We start from the raw sequence: 18,720 nt of genomic DNA on the forward strand, positions 1-18,720 counted from the left end.
GTCTTCTGAGTTAACCTGTGTGAAGTCAACCAGTGGTGCAGGTCTTTCTGTGGACTAGATGTCCCCCTCTTGCCTTCCCCTTGATAATGCAGTAAGGGACCCCCATTTTATATATACCCCCATTTAGTAAGGGCAGGTAGGAAGACAACCAGCTCGATGGGATCCATGTCATATGCAATCACCACTAGCTGAGTCTTCGTGCTCTCCACTAAGGTGGTGACAGTGTTGACTCCTGCTTGAAAGACAGGTGGTCTCTTACTGGGGATGTCCCCTTTGCTGGCAGCTTTCTTCTCAGCCTGGGCCAATAGCCTCTGCTTCTTTCTCTTGCTTTGTCTCTGGTCTGTACTTACGGGCCAGCTTAAGAAGCTGAGTAGGGGGCCGGGCGCGGTGGCTCAAGCCAGTAATCCCAGCACTTTGGGAGGCCGAAACGGGTGGATCACGAGGTCAGGAGATCGAGACCATCCTGGCTAACACGGTGAAACCGTGAAACCCCGTCTCTACTAAAAAATACGAAAAACTAGCCGGGCGAGGTGGCGGGCGCCTGTAGTCCAAGCTACTCGGGAGGCTGAGACAGGAGAACGGCGTGAACCCGGGAGGCGGAGCTTGCAGTGAGCTGAGATCGGCCACTGCACTCCAGCCTGGGCCATAGAGCGAGACTCCGTCTCAAAAAAAAAAAAAAAAAAAAAAAAAACCAAGAAGCTGAGTAGCTGTTTGGCGGTGCAGGGCCTGGATGAACTGGTTAATCGCAGGAGGCACTTTCAGTTGCACATAGAGGATGGCTCTCTGCCGCTGCAACCTGATATAGCGGGGCCATTTCATAAAGTGAGTGAGGTCTCTTTTGGGCTGGGTGTCCTGTCCAATGCCAAAATTCTTAGGCCTTTTCTCAAACAAGGGATTCACCACTTTCTTGGCCTCCTGCTTCTTGACAATAGCAGGGGCCGGAGCCAAGTTCTTCCCCTTGCCCTTCTTTCCTTTTGGCATCTTGGGTGGCAGGAGGAAAAGAAATCTTATTTTTGACTCTTCCTTCTCTAATTACAATACCTCAGTTCCAATTCTTTAAGTTTAGCCTCCAAAACAAGGTCTTTTACTAACTGAATTTCCATTGACAGAAAAACGGATAAATCAAGTATATTCACACAATGTAATATTTGCTACACAGTAGTAAAGAAGATCTAGTGCAAGGTTTGTCAACCATGACACTACTGACATTTTAGGCTGACGAATTCTGTTACGGGGCTGTCCAGTGTGTTTTAGGTGTTTAGCAACATCCCTGATCTCTGCATATTAGATGATATTAGCACTAACCCCAGTTGTGACAACAAAGATGTCTCCAGGTAATGCCAAATATCCCCCAGTGGGCAAACTTGCCCCTAGTCGAGAACTGCTAAGCTAGAGCCCCATGATTCAACACATGTAAACTTCAATTTTACATAAATAAGAGAATTACAGTATGAATTATTCATATGAAGGTAAAAATGCGCAAAATGATAAAATAGAATGTTTGTATCATTTCCACTGGGAATGTCACAGGACTGATAATGAAGCTTCTAATCAAACTATGCTAATCAGCAGCATACTACCCAGTTTAAAAGGTACCCTTACTTCTACTTTACTCCACACGATTTCTTATTTGCCACCATCTTCTCTTTTTCTTATTGAAGTACATAAGAAATAAAAACTGTTGGGGATTCAAATAAATTTTTCTATATGCACAGTTGGTTATGGTTATAATATTACATATACTCTTTCATTTCAGATACAAATTATGTTAAAATCATCATGGGTTTATTTAATCATAGAATAAAAGTATTAAAGGAAAGTAGTTTTTTAATAAGAATATACTATAATTGTTGCATTTCTTTTTTTTAAGAGACGGAGTCTTGCTTCCACTTGCCAAGTAGCTGGGGCTATAGGTGCACGCCACCCACGTCCACCAGTTCTGTTGCTAATGCTTTTGTTGCTAGTTTGATAAGAATTTCATCAAGTTCCTTAAGTGTAATGAGCAACATACATTATATTTTCAAATCATTCCCACTGGTCTTTCTTGGATTTGCTTATAAGTTTGTTGTATAAATAATAAAAATTACGTTTGAAATTACAGTAATTTTTGGACTATTTGTTATCTAGAACATTCTGGACAAATATTCAATATGTAAGGGCAGTATAGACCTTCCTGAGGATAAAGTTTTGAAGAACAGTCACCTGGGAATAGGAATTCACATTAATATTTATTTATTTATTTATTTATTTATTTATTTATTTTTGAGACGGAGTCTCTCTCGGTCGCCCAGGCTGGAGTGTAGTGGCGCGATCTGGGCTCACTGCAAGCTCCGCCACCCGGGTTCACGCCATTCTCCTGCCTCAGCCTCCCGAGTAGCTGGGACTACAGGCGCCTGCCACCTCGCCCGGCTAGTTTTTTGTATATTTTAGTAGAGACGGGTTTCACCGTGTTAGCCAGGATGGTCTCGATCTCCTGACCTCGTGATTCGCCCGTCTCGGCCTCCCAAAGTGCTGGGATTACAGGCTTGAGCCACCGCGCCCGGCCGATAATATATAATTTAAATCAAGACCCCAGGTCACTTCCTAGACTTGAGGGTAGAGGACCTAATGCCTAAATTTCACTCCTCTTTAGGTGACTCTATTAACTGATGAAATGGCTATAACAGAAGTGACTGACTGATGTGCTACTTAAAAACAGCTAGAGGCTGGGTGCGGTGGTTGGTGTCTGTAATCCTAGCACTTTTGGAGGCCGAGATGGGAAGATCACTTGAGGTCAGGCATTCGAGACTGGCCTGGGCAACACAGTGATACCTAGTCTCTATAAGAAATAAAAAAATTAGCTGGGCGTGGTGGCATGAATGCAGTGGTGCAATCACAGCTCACTGCAGCCTCAAACTCCAGCACTCAAGTAATCCTCCTGCCTCAGTCTCCCTAGTGGCTGGGACTGCAGGCATGCGCCATCATGCCCAGCTAATTTTTAAAAATTTTTTTATAGAGACAAGGGTCTTGCTGTGCTGCCCAGGCTGGTCTCAAACAACTGGCATCAAGCAATCCTCCTGGCTAGGTCTCTGAAAGTGCTGGGATTACTGGCATGAGCCACTATGCCTGGCCAACTTAAAAGATACTGATTTGTTAAAATGATAATCTTTTTTCTTTTTTTAAGAAAGAATCTCGCTCTATCGCCCAGGTTGGAGTGCAATGGCCCAATCTCAGCCCACTGCAACCTATGCCTCCTGGGTTCATATGATTCTCCTGCCTCAGCCTCCCAAGTAGCTGGGATTACAGGCGCTTACCACCAAGCCCAGCTAATTTTTGTATTTTTAGTAGAGATGGGGTTTCACCATGTTGGTCAGGCTGATCTTGAACTCCTGCCCTCAGGTGATCCAACTGCCTCGGCTTCCCAAAGGGCTCAGATTACAGGCATGAGCCCAGCCTGATAATTTTTTCTTAAATAAAATATATTTTAAACATTTTATAGATACTCTAAAAATGCTACCTTCAAGAGGCCAAAAGGCATGTAATTTAGCACACAGTAACACTGAATATATAGGCAACAGCGAAAATACTCCCAATTACATGTTCATATCACAGTAATTTTATATGATAGAGAACAAAATCAAGAGAAAAAATGTTTTATCATAGTTGGAAAAAAGACAATTTAACATGCAAGAGTACATTTTAACATAAATTATATTTGAGTAAACTTTGTAAGACTTAAGAGAAATTAAAGATTTTTCTAAATTCCAAAGACACAAAAATGAAAAATTTGCTACAAGTTACATAGGAGTTTTGGTCACCATTTTCAAATGCTATCAACTTAACCCCTTTCCTCTAAAAACAATAAAAACCTCAACTTACAAATTCCTTTTTCTGTAATTTCTGAAATGCTCTCATTACTAACAGGGTCTCATATTTCAGACATTATTTGTCGGCTTCTAACCATACATCTAAAGATCCATACTTACAAAGTCCTCCTCTTCAAACTGCAACTTTTCCACCTTGTCTTCTTTCTTTTCTTCCCTAATCTCCATAGGTGGCTTTTCCGGAAAAGCACACCCTTTTCGGGAGTGGAAGCTGCCATTCCAGTGGCGATGGTTCCCTGTGCCACCTCCGCTACGCTGGCTCATGCCATCATGACCTCGGGAGGAGCTATGCCAACCAGATGGGTTCCCTGTGATTCCAGCATATGCTCCCTTAGAGACACCAGAGTCCACAGAATCATGGCGGAACAGGGAGGGCTGGTGCCAAGAATCTAGAATAGTAAAGAAAAGGAACTAATTAGATTGTTTGCTTCCTGATTTGGTATAAGGTATTGGCAAAAGGCCTTCAGGGGAACTTGTTAAAAAAAAGTCCACACACAAAAAATCACAAAATATATCTTTTCTTTGTGAGGTAATTTCTGAAATCAGTCCAACTGAATAGATGATTCACGAGAATCATAATCATAGTTAGACCTAGAAAGAAATGTAGTTGCGTAATGACTACTAGAGAATCTAAATGAAAACTATGTTCAGAAAAGATCCTATTTCAAGATTACAGACACATACCCACAGCCCGGGCTTGTCCTAAATGAGTAGCTTAAATATAGTCATGAAAGTTGGACACAGCTCACCTCCTGCAGTTCGTAGGAGACCATTGTTAAAAAAACCATCAGAGGAATTATGTCGACGGCGGCTTACTCCAAATCTACCTTCTCCTCTAGGCAGGTGCTCTCCGTGTTTTTCGAAGGTGGCAGTAGGTGACTAAGATGATGAAGTATGGAGAGGCAAATGGATAAACAGCTATTAGTCCCTTTCAATATCTTAATAGGCTTTGCATCAGGCCTTCAAAAAACAAGTAATAATGGTGATAGAAACCCATATTATAAACATATAGACCCTAAGGGTACCCCCAGGTGCCTAATTTAGAGAAGTCCTAGGTTATATATTCAATCATTAATTCACTTCCTTTATTCCAAATAATAAATATTGGAATAAATATTTATTCCAATAATAAACATTGGAGAGGAGAAAAGCTAGCCACTTCAATTGTTTGCATGAAAGGAGGGGGAGGGGAAAAAAAATCTTGCAAATATCTGTAAGTATAAGCTCCAAAACTTTACACTTAAAAATATTTATCTTGTAAGAGAGGAAAATCAAAACGATTGCCTCAAAAATAATCCTAAAGTTTTAGTATTTCTGGAATAAGGGTGAAGGCAATGGTTGAAATATCACCCTAGGAGGTCGGTAGTAATTACAGAGCTTTTTTTTTTTTTTTTTTTGAAAAAAAGTGATGAAGTCTAATGGTTGCCCAGGCTGGAGTGCAGTGGCACAATCAAAGCTCACTGCAGCTGCTTACCCTTGAGCTTAAAGGATCCTCCTGCCTCGGCCTATGGAGCAGCTAGAACTATTGACCCATGCCACTAAGTCTGGCTAATCTTTTAAATTTTTTGTAGAGATGGAGGTCTCACTATTTTGCCCAGGCTGATCTCTCACTCCTGGCCTCAAGCAATCCTCCTGCCTTGGCCTCTCAAAGTTCTGGGATTACAGGTGTAAGCCACAGCACCAAGCTACTAGAGTTCTTATAGTTTTATAAAACATTTATTTCCAGATATAATACTTGTAACAATACTAAACTTTTGGCATCATACCCAATTTACTCATTTACACACAATGAAAGAGGTCAAGAGAGAAAAAAATAAGTCTCTGAGGTAATAAAACTGAAAGGAAGCAGTCTGAGAAACTTTATAGATTAACTCTAATATCCCTTCCTATTTCAAAGAATTTTATTCTATGACATTCGTTTTTTGTTTGTTTTTTTTTTTTGAGACGAAGTCTCGCTCTGTCACATCGGCTGGAGTGCAGTGGAGCTATCTCGGCTCATTGCCAGCTCTGCCTCTTGGGTTCATGCCATTCTCCTGCCTCAGTCTCCTGAGTAGCTGGGACTACAGGCGCCCGCCACTGCGCCCGGCTAATTTTTTGTATTTCTAGTAGAGACGGGGTTTCACCATGTTAGCCAGGATAGTCTTGATCTCCTGACCTCGTGATCTGCCCACCTCGGCCTCCCAATGTGCTGGGACCACAGGCATGAGCCACCGTGCCCGGCCTATTCTATGACATTCTTAAATTATAGAGACCAAAGTCCATAAAGCCATGAAAATATGGGTATGTTTGACAAGGAAAACCTAAGTCAGAGCATGTTTACATTTACTTTTCTTACTATCAATATCCTTGCCAATATTTTACCCATTCGAGTGGGTAAAAAGATTTTCTCCTGTTTTCTCTTAAAAGTCTTATGGTTTTAACTTTTTAACTTATGTTCCATTTCAAGTTAATTTTTCTGTGTATGAAGCAAACGCTGAGGTTCTTTACCCTGCCCCCATACAGATAGAAGCTAGTTCTTCTAGTTCAAAAACACAACACTATCACTTCCTCATTGAATTACCTTTGTACTTTAGTCAAAAATCAATGAAATACATACATAAGCCTTTTCCTTGTTTTTTTAAAAGCCAAGGTCTTACTCGGTCATCCAGACTGCAGTACAGTAGCCCGATCATAGCTCACTGTAGCCTCAAACTCCTTGGCTCAAGTGATCCTCCCGCCTTAGCCTCCCGGGTAGATGGGATGACAGGTATTCGCCACCACACCTGCCTAGTTTTTTTCAAATTTTTCTTGTAGAGACAAGGTCTTACTTTGCTGCCCAAGCTGGTCTCAAACTCCTGGCTTTCAAGCAACCCTTCTGCCTCAGCCTCTCAAAGTGCTGGGATTACAGGCATGAGCCACGGAGCCCAGCCTCTACAGGCCTATTTTTGAACTCACTATTCTATTATATTCCTTTTATGTCTATCCCCTTATGCCAAAACCACAGGACTTTGCTTACTATAGTTTTGAAAATGAAAGAATGTCTTCTAATTCTTTTTACTTAGTTCACTGTGCTAAAACAATTATTCTTCTCTGATAGATCTGTATACTTTTCATGTAGCCCACTAGCTCCAAGCCTTGGGTCAGATTAGGCCAATTATAAGATCCTACAAATTTCATTAAGACAATTTGAAATTAAGTTTAGAACCAGGTGTGGTGGTTCATTGCTGTAATACCAGCACTTTGGGAGACTGAGGCAGGTACATCACTTGAGCCCAGGATTTCAAGACCAGCTGGGCAACATGGCAAAACCCCATCTCTACAAAAAAATACAAAAAATTAGCTGGAAGTGGTAGTGTACGCCTATAGTCCCAGCTACCTTGGAGGATGAGGTAGGAGAATCGCTTGAGCCAGGGAAGTCAAGGCTGCAGTGAGCCATGATCGCACCACTGCACTCCAGCCTGGGCAACAGAGTAAGACCCTGTCTATAAAAAAACAAACAAAAATCCCAAAATGAAGTTTAGGCTGGTACAGTGGCTCATGCCTGTAATCTAAGCACTTCTGGAGGCTGAGGTGACAGGATCGTCTGAGGCCAGTTCTAGAACACCTTGGGCAACATGGTGAGACTCTATCTCTACCAAAAAAACCAAAAAAGTTAGCCAGGCATGGTGGTGCTCGCCTGTAGTACCAGCCACTCTAGAGGCTAAGGTGAGAGGACTGCTTGAGCCCGGGAGTTCAAGGCTGCAATGAGCTATGACCATGCCACTGTACTCCAGCCCGGGTGACAGAGACCCTGTCTCAAAAATAAATAAGTAAAATAAAGTTGAAACAAAATGAAGTTTAGAGAAAAGACCATTGGTCTAGATGAGACCAGAAGCACTTTCTCGAAGTCCACGTTTTAAAATAGGAAAGGTAGGCCTTTTTGAGAATGCCTACCAATTTCATTCTTCCTCTATTCGTTGGCAAAATGGGAAACGCTTTTAAGTTTACTAGCTTCCCAAACGTTTTATCAATAACTCAGGCTGATTCTTTTGTGTACTGTGACTAGGTCTGCTTTAATCTATTTAAACTGGTAATTCCATTTGCGTTTACCCCTAATACAACACACATCTCCCCTGAAACTATTAAGTAGGTTAATGCCTCTAAAACAGTTTTTAGAATTTAATCTGAGATCCATGTAGTAGTTGAACAATCACTGTCTCTACCTTTTCCTCCTCTTCATCTATTGCCATAAACAAATGTGTGTTCAATCCAAAGGTCTGTTTACCCAAGTGCCATTCCCCTTTTACTTCTGCCCCTTTGACCTCGACAACAGGTTAGCAAGTATGTTTAATCTCCAAAGCGTGCTGCAGCTAATACAAGACTTAACTGTGTCATGTAATGAGAAAAGCCTTAGGATGTAACGAAAAAAGTGAGATACTTAAAAAAAGAAAAAAAGAAACATAAAAAAGTGAGATATTTGGCAGTAATAAGGTACTAAGGTACACACTCATGTGGACTGCCTAATTACTTACATCCTTCTAACAGAAAGCTATTAAGTCTATGAAAATGTTTTTGAAATCCTCAGACGAGATTGAATATATTAAAAAACATCAGGACTGGGCTGAGTGCAGTGGCTCACGCCTGTAATCACAGCACTTTGGGAAGTCCAGGAAGGCGGATCACTTGAGCTTAGGAGCTGAAAACCAGCCTGGGCAACATAGTGAAATTCCATCTCTATAAAACGACAACAAAAACAAAAATTAGCAGGGCGTGGTGGTACGCAGCCTGTAGGCCCAGCTACCCTGGGAGCTGAGTCAGGAGGATTGCCTGAGCCCAGGAAGCCGAAGTTGCAGTGAGCTGTGATCACACTACTGCACTTCATCCTGGGTGACAGAGGGAGACCCTGTCTCAAAACAAAACAAAACCAAAAAACAACCAAAAACCACCCCCAAACCCTCTAGTATTTGAGAAGTTACTACAGGAATGCAGAACAGTACCTTAGCTGACTGTGGTGTTGAGAAATTTAGCCAAGCAGGAACAAAATCATGCTGCGCCATTTAGGTCCAGTGTCTCCTTTCAGCAAGGTGAGGCATCCAACCTCATGGCCAGGATCTGAAAACAAAACAACTCAAATCACTAATGTTTACAAGAATGTGATACCAATGTATAAAGGAATCTGTAATTATTCTAAGATTCCTCTTTACAGAAAGACCTGCCCTCTGAGCCTCTCTATAGATTACTTACCAAGCCTTTTAACTCAGAGAAGTTCTAAATAAAAGTAATTTTTGTTAAAACAAAAGTTCTAAACAAAAGAAAACGGTAACATGTGCCTGGAAGATTGACTTTTATTTTTTGTAGAGGAAGGTCTTGCTATGTTGCCCAGGCTGATCTTGAACTCCTGGCCTCAAGAGATCCTCCTGCTTCAGCCTCGCAAAGTGTTGGGATTACAGGTGTGAGTGACTGCACCCAGTGAATCTGGAAGGTTTTATGAAGGAAGCTAATGAATTCTTGATTGTTACATCAAAGAACTTGAAGAATTAAACATCTATTTAAAACCACAGACACTTATGAAAAGAGATTAATCTGCTTCAAGTACTCAGGGAAATTCTAGCAAAAGCAGTAGAAAAGATATTCTTGGCTGGGCATGGTGGCTCACACCTGTAATCCCAGCACCTGGGGAGGCCGAGGTGATCGCTAGAGGCCAGGAGTTTGAGACCAGTCTGGGCAACATGGCAAAACCCCATCTGTACCAAAAAATAATAAAGGAGCCAGGTGTGGTGGCACACGTTTGTGGTCCCAGCTACTCTGGAGGCTAAGGTGGGAGAATCACCTGAGCTGGGAAGATTGAGGTTGCAGTGAGCTGAGATTGCACCACTGCACTCCAACCTGCGTGACAAAGTGAGACCCTGCCTCAAGCGGTGGGCGGGGGGATCTTCCTAGAGAAGGACGATACAACCTCTCAAGAGCTTTTCTATTTAGTTCACATGAATTTCTTCAAATACCAACTAGCATCAGTTTTCCTGAGATCTGTTGCTGTCTTCAAATCACCCCACTGATATTCTCCAAAATTAAATACATCAGAAAGCAGTGGGTATTTTTCATGATGCATATACATAGTCTCCTTTCCAAGTTAGACACATGGATATTTACCCCAGAGTGTAACCTCTGTGGTCCTGTTTCTGAACTCGAGTTGGCCAGCTGGATCTCCCACGAGGTTTTCCTGTTAAAAGGGTGCTTAAGTAACCTGGCCGGCAGCACGACTTATGATGAAGCACAAAGCAGCCAGGTTCTGTGTGGATCACTCTCTCAGTCCCCTCAACTGCTCATCTTAAACTATTTGGTTCCTGACACGTTTCCAAAAGGGGAAAGGGGAAAAGGGGAAGGGGGGAAGGGGAACATAAAAAGTATTTGTTACATTTACAAAAGGGGGGAAGGGGAAAGAGCTGTATCTATGTTCACCTCATTCAACTTCCTTGAGTTATGGCACTATGATGTTGCTTAATTAGGTAAGACATGGATATTTGCACCGAGTGCAAACACTGTTCATAACAAGGTCATAGCTAGAAAGACAGATGGGCTCAAGTGTGGACAAGTAATGTCATCAAGGTGACAGATCAAAAATACTAAGGCCCTATAAAAGATCTGAGCAGTCAACTCCAAAACATCCACATGACAAAGTCCTTAAAATACAAATCTCATTATTCTTACTCACGCAACTGCTAAAAAATAGTGTGCAGATATGTATTTATATTTGCCTTAACCTTCAAAATCTAGGGACATAAATCTTGTCTTTGTTAAAAAAAAATAAATAAATAAAAATATTTCAGACAGGAATTTGCTATACACTTTTCCCTCCACAAACAGCAGCTTTCAAGGCAAATTTCTTGGTATAAAGCTCCTAAATGTATATTCTATGTCTTTGGCCTTTACTATTTATAAATTCAGAGCAAAGTTAAAACATTAGAAAGATGGGTGGGATGGGTATTAAGAAATAGTCAAGGAGAGATATAGTTCCAAAATGAGAATTTCTTCTTCGGTTTTCTGTGTTTCACTTGTTCTGCTCCTTCCCAAAATCTGAATTGAGCCACTGGAAGGAGATATGGAGAATCTTCTACTGCTTTGGTAGAGAAGTCACTTATTATTTTGGATCCATTTCCACCATTTCACAATCATTTGAAAGGCCACACGAATCTATCACTCTGTAAATGAAAAAAACAAAACATAAAATCATAGGAGGCAAAATCACTATCTCATATATATATATATATATATATCTGCTAAAATGAGACACAGTTAAATAATCAAATCAAGGCCCTGAGAGTCAAAACCCTTAAGTCCAATTTAGACACTACGGATGTATGTCACCACCTATACCAACAAGATGACTGGGATATAAATCTTTTTTAAGGATTTGAGAAAAGTCACCTAAACAGAGTTTGCTATTTTTTTTTTTTGGAGATGGAGTTTCGCTCTTGTTGCCCAAGCTGGAGTGCAATGGCGCTATCCCAGCTCACTGCAACCTCCACCTCCCAGGTTCAAGTTGATTCTCCTGCCTCAGCCTCCCAAGTATCTGGGATTACAGGTGTGCACTAACACGCCCAGCTAATTTTTTGTATCTTTAGTAGAGACGGGGTTTCACTATGTTGTCCAGGCTGGTCTCGAAACTCCTGACTTTGTGACCTGCCCGCCTTGGCCTCCCAGAGTGCTGGGATTACATGAGTGAGCCACCGTGCCTGGCCTGGAGTTTGCTTTTTTATATAAAAGCACCTGTAATCTCAACACTTCGAGAGGTCAAATTTTCCAAACAGCTGTCTAAGGTATTCAGAAATGCAAAATAATGGGTCTTTCAGATCTAGATTTTTCTCTCATAAATAGAACAGGTTGCCCATGAGTAGTCAAAGAACCACATAGCTTGCTGGTATATTACCAAAGTCACCAACTACCTATTTGTTTAGTACTAGCTACAGCTAGGATCCTTAAGATATCTGTCATAGTATTTTTTATGTATTTATATATATATATATATATATTTAGATACCTGGCTCTCAATTCAGAGATTTAAAACTTTTATAATCTAACTTGTTAGGCAATGAGTGAAACAAAAATTTCTTTGGTAATTTCTCAACATTCTTCCAGGGGATTCCAATTAGAAACAGGGTCTCACCCTATTGCCTAGGCTGGAGTGCAGTGACTTGATCGTAGCTCACTGCATCCTTAACTCCCAGGTTTAAGCAATCCTCTCAGAGACCTCAGCTTCCCGAGTAGCAAAAAAACCATGGGACTACAGACGTGCACCATCATGCCCATCTAATTAAAAAAATTTTTTTGCAGACACAGGGTCTCACTTTGTTGCCCAGGCTGGTCTTGGAACTCCTAGGTTCAAGCAATCCTCCTGCTTTGGCCTCTCACAGGGCTGAGATCACAGGTGTGAGCCACTGTGCCTGGCTGCAGAAAGATTTATTTGATAGAAAAGAATTTTTGCATCTATGGGTAATTCTGGTCTATACTGGTAAATTTCAGTTTGGAAGATATTTCTCATATATCCAATTCAGCAGCCTTGCACTATATTGTTCACGGGAATAAGTTCATGGGAATAAGAAATACCAGGCCGGGCGCGGTGGCTCAAGCCTGTAATCCCAGCACTTTGGGAGGCCGAGGCGGGTGGATCACGAGGTCAGGAGATCGAGACCATCCTGGCTAACATGGTGAAACCCCGTCTCTACTAAAAATACAAAAAACTAGCCGGGCGTGGTGGCGGGCGCCTGTAGTCCCAGCTACTCGGAGGCTGAGGCAGGAGAATGGCCTGAACCTGGGAGGCGGAGCTTGCAGTGAGCCGAGATCGCGCCACTGCACTCCAGCCTGGGTGACACAGCGCGAGACTCCGTCTCAAAAAAAAAAAAAAAAAAAGAAATACCAAATTCAGGATAGTAAGTATCTCTGCGGGAGAAATGAAGGGAAATAAAAAAGAGGTCCCAAAGAGTTTCAACTGTATCTGTAATGCATTATTTCTCAAGTTGAGTGATGGGTACAAGATGACTATTCACTTATTGCTCTTTTTATAAACTTGTAAAACTGAAAAGAGTATTAGGCCGGGTGCGGTGGCTCATGCCTCTAATCCCAGCACTTTGGGAGGCCGAGACAGGTGGATTACTGGAGGTCAGGAGTCCAAGACCGACCTGGCCAACATGGTGAAACCCCGTCACTACTAAAAATACAAAAATTAGCCAGGCGTGGTGGTGCGTGCCTGTAGTTCCAGCTACTCAGGAGGCTGAGGCAAGAGAATCACTTGAACCCAGGAGACGGAGGTTGCAGTGAGCCGAGATCCCACCACTGCACTCCAGCCTGGGTGACAGAGCCAGACGCTGTCTCAAAAAAAAAAAAAAGCAAAAAACCCCAAAATTGTTTTTATACAGGCCTACACCTGTAACTCCCAGTAACAGATACATGAAACTGTCCCTGTAGTGAAGTTATTCTAGAAAAATAATCAAGTCAAGCATCCTTATGGAAAAGATATAATTAACTGTCTGGTGTATACTTTTTATCTTAAGAATTCTAGTTTAAACCACAGAAAACCTGAAGTTCAAGACAGAGAGAGAAATCATCTATTAGGGTATAAAACTGTTGGACACAAAGGAAAATGCCTCAATTTTCAACATAAACAATTCCCTCTTTTCAATAACCACTAGGTACTTTCCAGTTTTCCAACTGACACACACCATCACCTTTTCAGTGTTTTACACACCGAATCCAAAGTTTCTGTACCAGAGTCCCAACTTAGGCAGGACTAGGAGAAATACTAACTAGCAATACTTTGATACTATTACAGGTCCTATGGCTGTTGTATATCCCGTAACAATTACTCACCCATCACCCTTAACAAGCTGGGACACCTGAAGTGTAAAGAGTGTGACCTACACATGCATGTGCAGAGTATGTGGTTGAGAGGAGATGCACTGTAAGTGGGGACGTTTGATCAAACAGAACAAATAAAAAATGAAGAAGATAGATAACAGAAATTTCTGTTCTGGAAGTAACAGACTAAAAGGAAAAATTCCAAAATGTTCTTAACGGTTTTAGTAGGATGGTGGAATTACGGGCATTTTGTTTTATCTTCTCTATTAGTCAGAAGTTTTTGTAATGAACTTACTTTGCTCTGTAAATTTTAAATTAAAGATCTTTAGTGATGCCTTTTGGGGCTGTGGCTAGTTTTACAGAATGGCTAACTGGGAGACTTCTGCTTACTACTAACAAATTCTGAGAAGAAAAAACACATCACTTAAAACTCTCTTAGAACTATTTTTTTTGGTCTGAGAAAACAGAGCAGGGTTCTGAGTAGCTGGGACTGCGGGTGAATGTCACCATGCTGAGCTAATTTAAAAAAAAAATTCTTGGGCTGGTGTGGTGGCTCACATCTGTAATCCCAGCACTTTGGGAGGCTGAGGTGGGCAGATCACGAGGTCAGGAAATCGTCACCACGGTGAAACCCCATCTCTATAAAAATACAAAAAATTAGCCAGGCGTGGTGGCAGGTGCCTGTAATCCCAGCTACTCGGGAGGCTGAGGCAGGAGAAGGGTGGGAACCCGGGAGATGGAGCTTGCAGTGAACCAAGATCACACCACTGCACTCCCCCTGGGCGACAGAGCGAGACTCCGACTCAAAAAAAAAGAAAAAAAAAAAATTCTTCTGTAGAGATGGGGTCTCACTATGTTGCCTAGGCTGGTCTCAAATGCCTGCGCTCGAGCGTCTCACAGAATTTTTTTTTTTTTTTTGGAGATGAAGTCTTACTTTCTGACCCTGGCTGGAGTGCAGTGGCATGACCTCGGATCACTGCAACCTCTGCCTCCTCCCGGCTTCAAGCAATTCTCAAGCCTCAGCCTCTTGAGTAGCTGGGATTACAGGTGCCCACCACCACACCCAGTTAATTTTTGTATTTTTGGCAGAGATAGGGTTTGCCATCATGTTAGCCAGGCTGGTCTTGAACTCCTGACTTCAAGTGATCCACTGCCTGGGCCTCCCAAAGTGCTGGGATTACAGGTGTGAGTCACCGCACCTGGCCTCATAGAACTTTTAAAAAACATGAAAGATGGCCGGGCCTGGTGGCCGAGGCGATTGGATCACCTAAGGTCAGGCATTCGAGACCAGCCTGGCAATATGGTGAAACCCCATGTTTACTATAAATACAAAAATTCACTGGGCGTGGTGGCTGGCACCTGTAATACCAGCTACTTGGGAGGCTGAGGCAGGAGAATCACTTGAACTCGGGAGGTTGAAGTGAGCTGACGGCAGGTTGAAGTGAGCTGAGATCCCGCCATTGCACTTCAGCCTAGGTGACAGAGGGAGACTCTCACAAAGAAAAACATAACATGAAAGACTAGACTGGAGGGGAAATCAAGATTCTTTCTAATATGAGATGTCAAGCATGTGCTCTGGAGCTCAAAGGAGAGGTGTGTTCTACTGGTAGAATTTTGGTAATTGTCAGTATTTGGTAGACAACATTTAAAGTTGGGGAATAGGTGAAATCTAAGGAGAGTATAAAGATGAAAAAGTTGGTCAAGTGCGGTGGCTCATGCCTGTAATCCTAGCACTCTTGAGAGGCCGAGGCGGGTGGATCACGAGTTTGACACCAGCCTGACCAACATGGTGAAACCCCGTCTCTACTAAAAATACAAAATTAGCTGGGTGTGGTGGTGCACAACCTGTAATCCCAGCTACTCAGAAGGCTGAAGCAGGAGAATCACTTGAAACCGGGAGGTGGAGGTTGCAGTGAGCTGAGATCACGCCACCACTGCACTCCAGCCTGGGCAATAGAGTGACACTCTGTCTCAAACAAAAAAAAAAAAAAAAAAAAAAAGGGAAAGTTTCCAAGTCTTGTTTATTTCATTTCATTACTTCTTTTCCATCTGTTACTTGTGACTCTTCAAGGTCTAATTACTCTCCAACTTAAAAAACTAATTTTTTAGGCACTACTAGTCTCTTTCCACCATCTGCCTCAGCCTCTCCTACTGGTTGCCACACTCTGTTCCTAGACTTAGATTGTAATTATATTACTACTCTGCTCAAAAATGTCTGGTTTCCCACCAACAATACAACAGGATTTAAATTCCTCAGTCTAAGAGACAAGAAATAATAAGCCTTTCCCCCAGCCCTCAAAAACCAGCCCAAAAAGTCTCCTTTAATTCTCTATCTGGAAGTAATTCCTGCCTCTGAAAATGAAACCTTCAAAGTACTTTTTTTTTTTTTATTAAAGATAGAGTCTTCTGTCACCCACGCTGGGGTGCAGTGGCACTCACTGCAACCTCCGCCTCCTAGGTTCAAGCAATTCTCCTGTCTCAGCCTCCCAAGTAGTCCCAACGTGGGACTACAGGTGCCCACCACCACGCCCGGTTAATTTTTGTATTTTTAGTAGAGACGGGGTTTCACCATATTGGTCAGGCTAATCTTGAACTCCTGACCTCAGGTGATCCACCTGCCTTGGCCTCCCAAAGTGCTGGGATTACAGGCGTGAGCTACCGTGCCCGGCCTCAAAGTACTTTAATTGTGCCTACTAGGCCACTAACACTCACTTCTTCCAGGATAGTTATAAATGTTTATCTTAGCTCCAAAAGTAGGCCAAAAACTTGTCACTTCTAAGAATCCTGATTTGCTATTCTTTGAAACACACATAGCATGTATCTAGCATGGTACCGTGCATATGGTAAGGATTCAAAAGTTTAATAAATTTTTACAAAGTATAATAAAGCAAGGCTGCAGAGAAATTAGAAACCTCATGTATTGCTGGTAGAAATGTAAAATGGTGCAGTTACTGTGAATAACTGGTTAAACACTGAGGTACTATATGACCTAATAATTCTACTTCTAGGTATATATCCAAGAGAAATAAAAACATGTCTACACAAATACTTGTAACTGAACGTTCATGGTAGCCTTATTCACAATAGCTACAAAGCAGAAACAACTGAATTGTCTATCAATAGATGAAGGAACAATATACTGTATATTCACACAACAGGCTATTATTCAGCTATAAAAAAGGAAATGAAGTACTGATATAAGCTACAACACGACATGAAAATATTACGTTAAATGAAAGAAGGCAGACACAAAAACTGTAAATTGTATTATTTCACTTATATGAAACATCCAGTCCCACAGAGCTAGAAAACAGATCAGTGATTACCAGGGCTTGGGAAGAGGAGGGAATGGGATGTGACTGCTTAATATAGATGAAAATTTAGTTTGGGGTAAGAAAAGGTTCTGGAACTACATAGTGGTGATGGTTGCACAACACTGAGAATGTACTTCATGCCATGGCAATTGTACATTTTTTCAATTGGTTCTGATGGTAAATCTTGTATTTTCCCATAATTAAAAGAATTATAATAAAGTAGTCAATGTTAATATTAAATACAAACATTACCCTACATCACCCATTCTTTTTCAGATTATGAAAGTACTTTTGCTCCCTCTCTACAAACTCCCTGTATCTGAATACTTGATACAACCATTCATTCATAAACATTTGTCAAATATTTTACCTCTTCAAAACAAAATCTCCAACTTATCAGGCACCTCATATGTCAGGCGCATTATTCAGTATTTCACAACATGACCTAATTTTATATTTTATAATTAAGTTTATACTGCTAGGAGAGCACCTCCCTGGCCAAGGGCCTTATCTCAATTACCTCTACTTCAGCCTCCTTTTACCTAGATACACTACTACCAGTGCTGTTGGCTTCAACCACTCATTTTCTCCAGAGTCCAGTAGCATCACCAATTATTCCTTCTGGTAACTTCAACTTCTATTTATACTGGGTCCACTCAATTTACAAAAAACTGTACTCAATTCTCCAAATTAAAACAAACCCCCTTATTAAAGCCTGTATCTTGCTCTAGGTATATCCTTGATGTGCTTTACCCTCCAGTCTTTTGTTTTTTGGGTTTCTTTTTTTTTTTTTGAGACAGTCTCATTCTGTTGCCCAGGGTGGAGTACAATGGCGCCATCTTGGCTCACCGCAACCTCCACCTCCTGGGTTCAAATAACTGTTGTGCCTCAGCCTCCCGAATAGCTGAGATTATAGGCATGTGTAACCTGTATTTTTGTATTTTTAGTAGAGACGGAGTTTCACCACGTTGGCCAGGCTGGTCTCCAACTCCTGGTCTCAAGTGATTCACCTGCCTCAGCCTCCAAGAGTGCTGGGATTACAGGTGTGAGCCACGCCACCCCGCCTGCCCTCTAGTCTTAACAAAAATCTATACAGAACAGTGTATCCTTATTGTCTTTATTTCCTCACTCCCCCATTTATTCCTCAACCCACAGAAAATTACCTTTCCCCCACAGCTCTGACCCTTCTATTTTCAAAATATTCCCATTAAGTTAATCTAACTAGTATATGATAGGCATAAATAAGTTTGCAGAGAAATAGTTGATGAATGACAGTGAACAAAACATTTGCACCGAAATAAGAATATATTTATAGTATTCAAAATACTGTAGGAATATTTATGAATTTTTAAGTACCTAATAAATTAAATTGCACACTTAAAAACAGAACACCTAGCCAGGCACAGTGGCTCAAGCCTGTAATCTCAGCACTCTGGGAGGCTGAGGTAGGCGGATAACTTGAATTCAGGGGTTCAAGGCCACCCTGGCCAACATGGTGAAACCTCATCTCCACTAAAAATACAAGAATTAGCTGGGTGTGATGGCACACACCTGTAATCCTGGCTACTTGGGCAGTTGAGGCACAAGAATTGCTTGAACCTGGGGAGTGGCAGAGGTTGCAGTGAGCCAATATCACACCACTGCACTCCAGCCTGGGCAACAGAACAAGACTGTCTCAAAAACAAAAACAAAACAGAACACCTGCATCTACATATTAGGCTGAACAAATGTTC

At 41.7% G+C, this 18,720-nt stretch overlaps 2 protein-coding genes across 4 annotated transcripts in view; both read right to left on the reverse strand.

The window, feature by feature from the left end:
- GPBP1L1 (GC-rich promoter binding protein 1 like 1) overlaps window positions 1-10,933 on the reverse strand; it is a 35,547-nt gene extending 24,614 nt beyond the window's left edge. Inside the window, exons 1-4 of the mRNA XM_009207618.3 lie at window positions 9,972-10,933; window positions 8,819-8,933; window positions 4,613-4,742; window positions 3,966-4,252 (exon numbers count right to left, since the gene is read on the reverse strand). Of these exons, the coding sequence (XP_009205882.1) occupies window positions 3,966-4,252; window positions 4,613-4,742; window positions 8,819-8,878 (477 nt within the window). The 5' untranslated portion in view covers window positions 8,879-8,933; window positions 9,972-10,933. The remainder of the gene's footprint in view (window positions 1-3,965; window positions 4,253-4,612; window positions 4,743-8,818; window positions 8,934-9,971) is intronic.
- The window catches only part of IPP (intracisternal A particle-promoted polypeptide), a 78,785-nt gene continuing 70,938 nt past the window's right edge, over window positions 10,874-18,720 (reverse strand). For all 3 annotated transcript variants that reach the window (XR_002523253.2, XM_009207600.2, XM_031668095.1), the window contains one exon: window positions 10,874-11,020. Coding sequence is in view for 1 of the 3 variants with exons in the window: in XM_009207600.2 (XP_009205864.1) it covers window positions 11,016-11,020 (5 nt within the window). In the remaining 2 variants the exon portion in view is untranslated. The remainder of the gene's footprint in view (window positions 11,021-18,720) is intronic.

This window comes from Papio anubis, chromosome 1, assembly GCF_008728515.1.
Source record: "Papio anubis isolate 15944 chromosome 1, Panubis1.0, whole genome shotgun sequence".
NCBI classification, from domain to species: domain Eukaryota; kingdom Metazoa; phylum Chordata; class Mammalia; order Primates; family Cercopithecidae; genus Papio; species Papio anubis.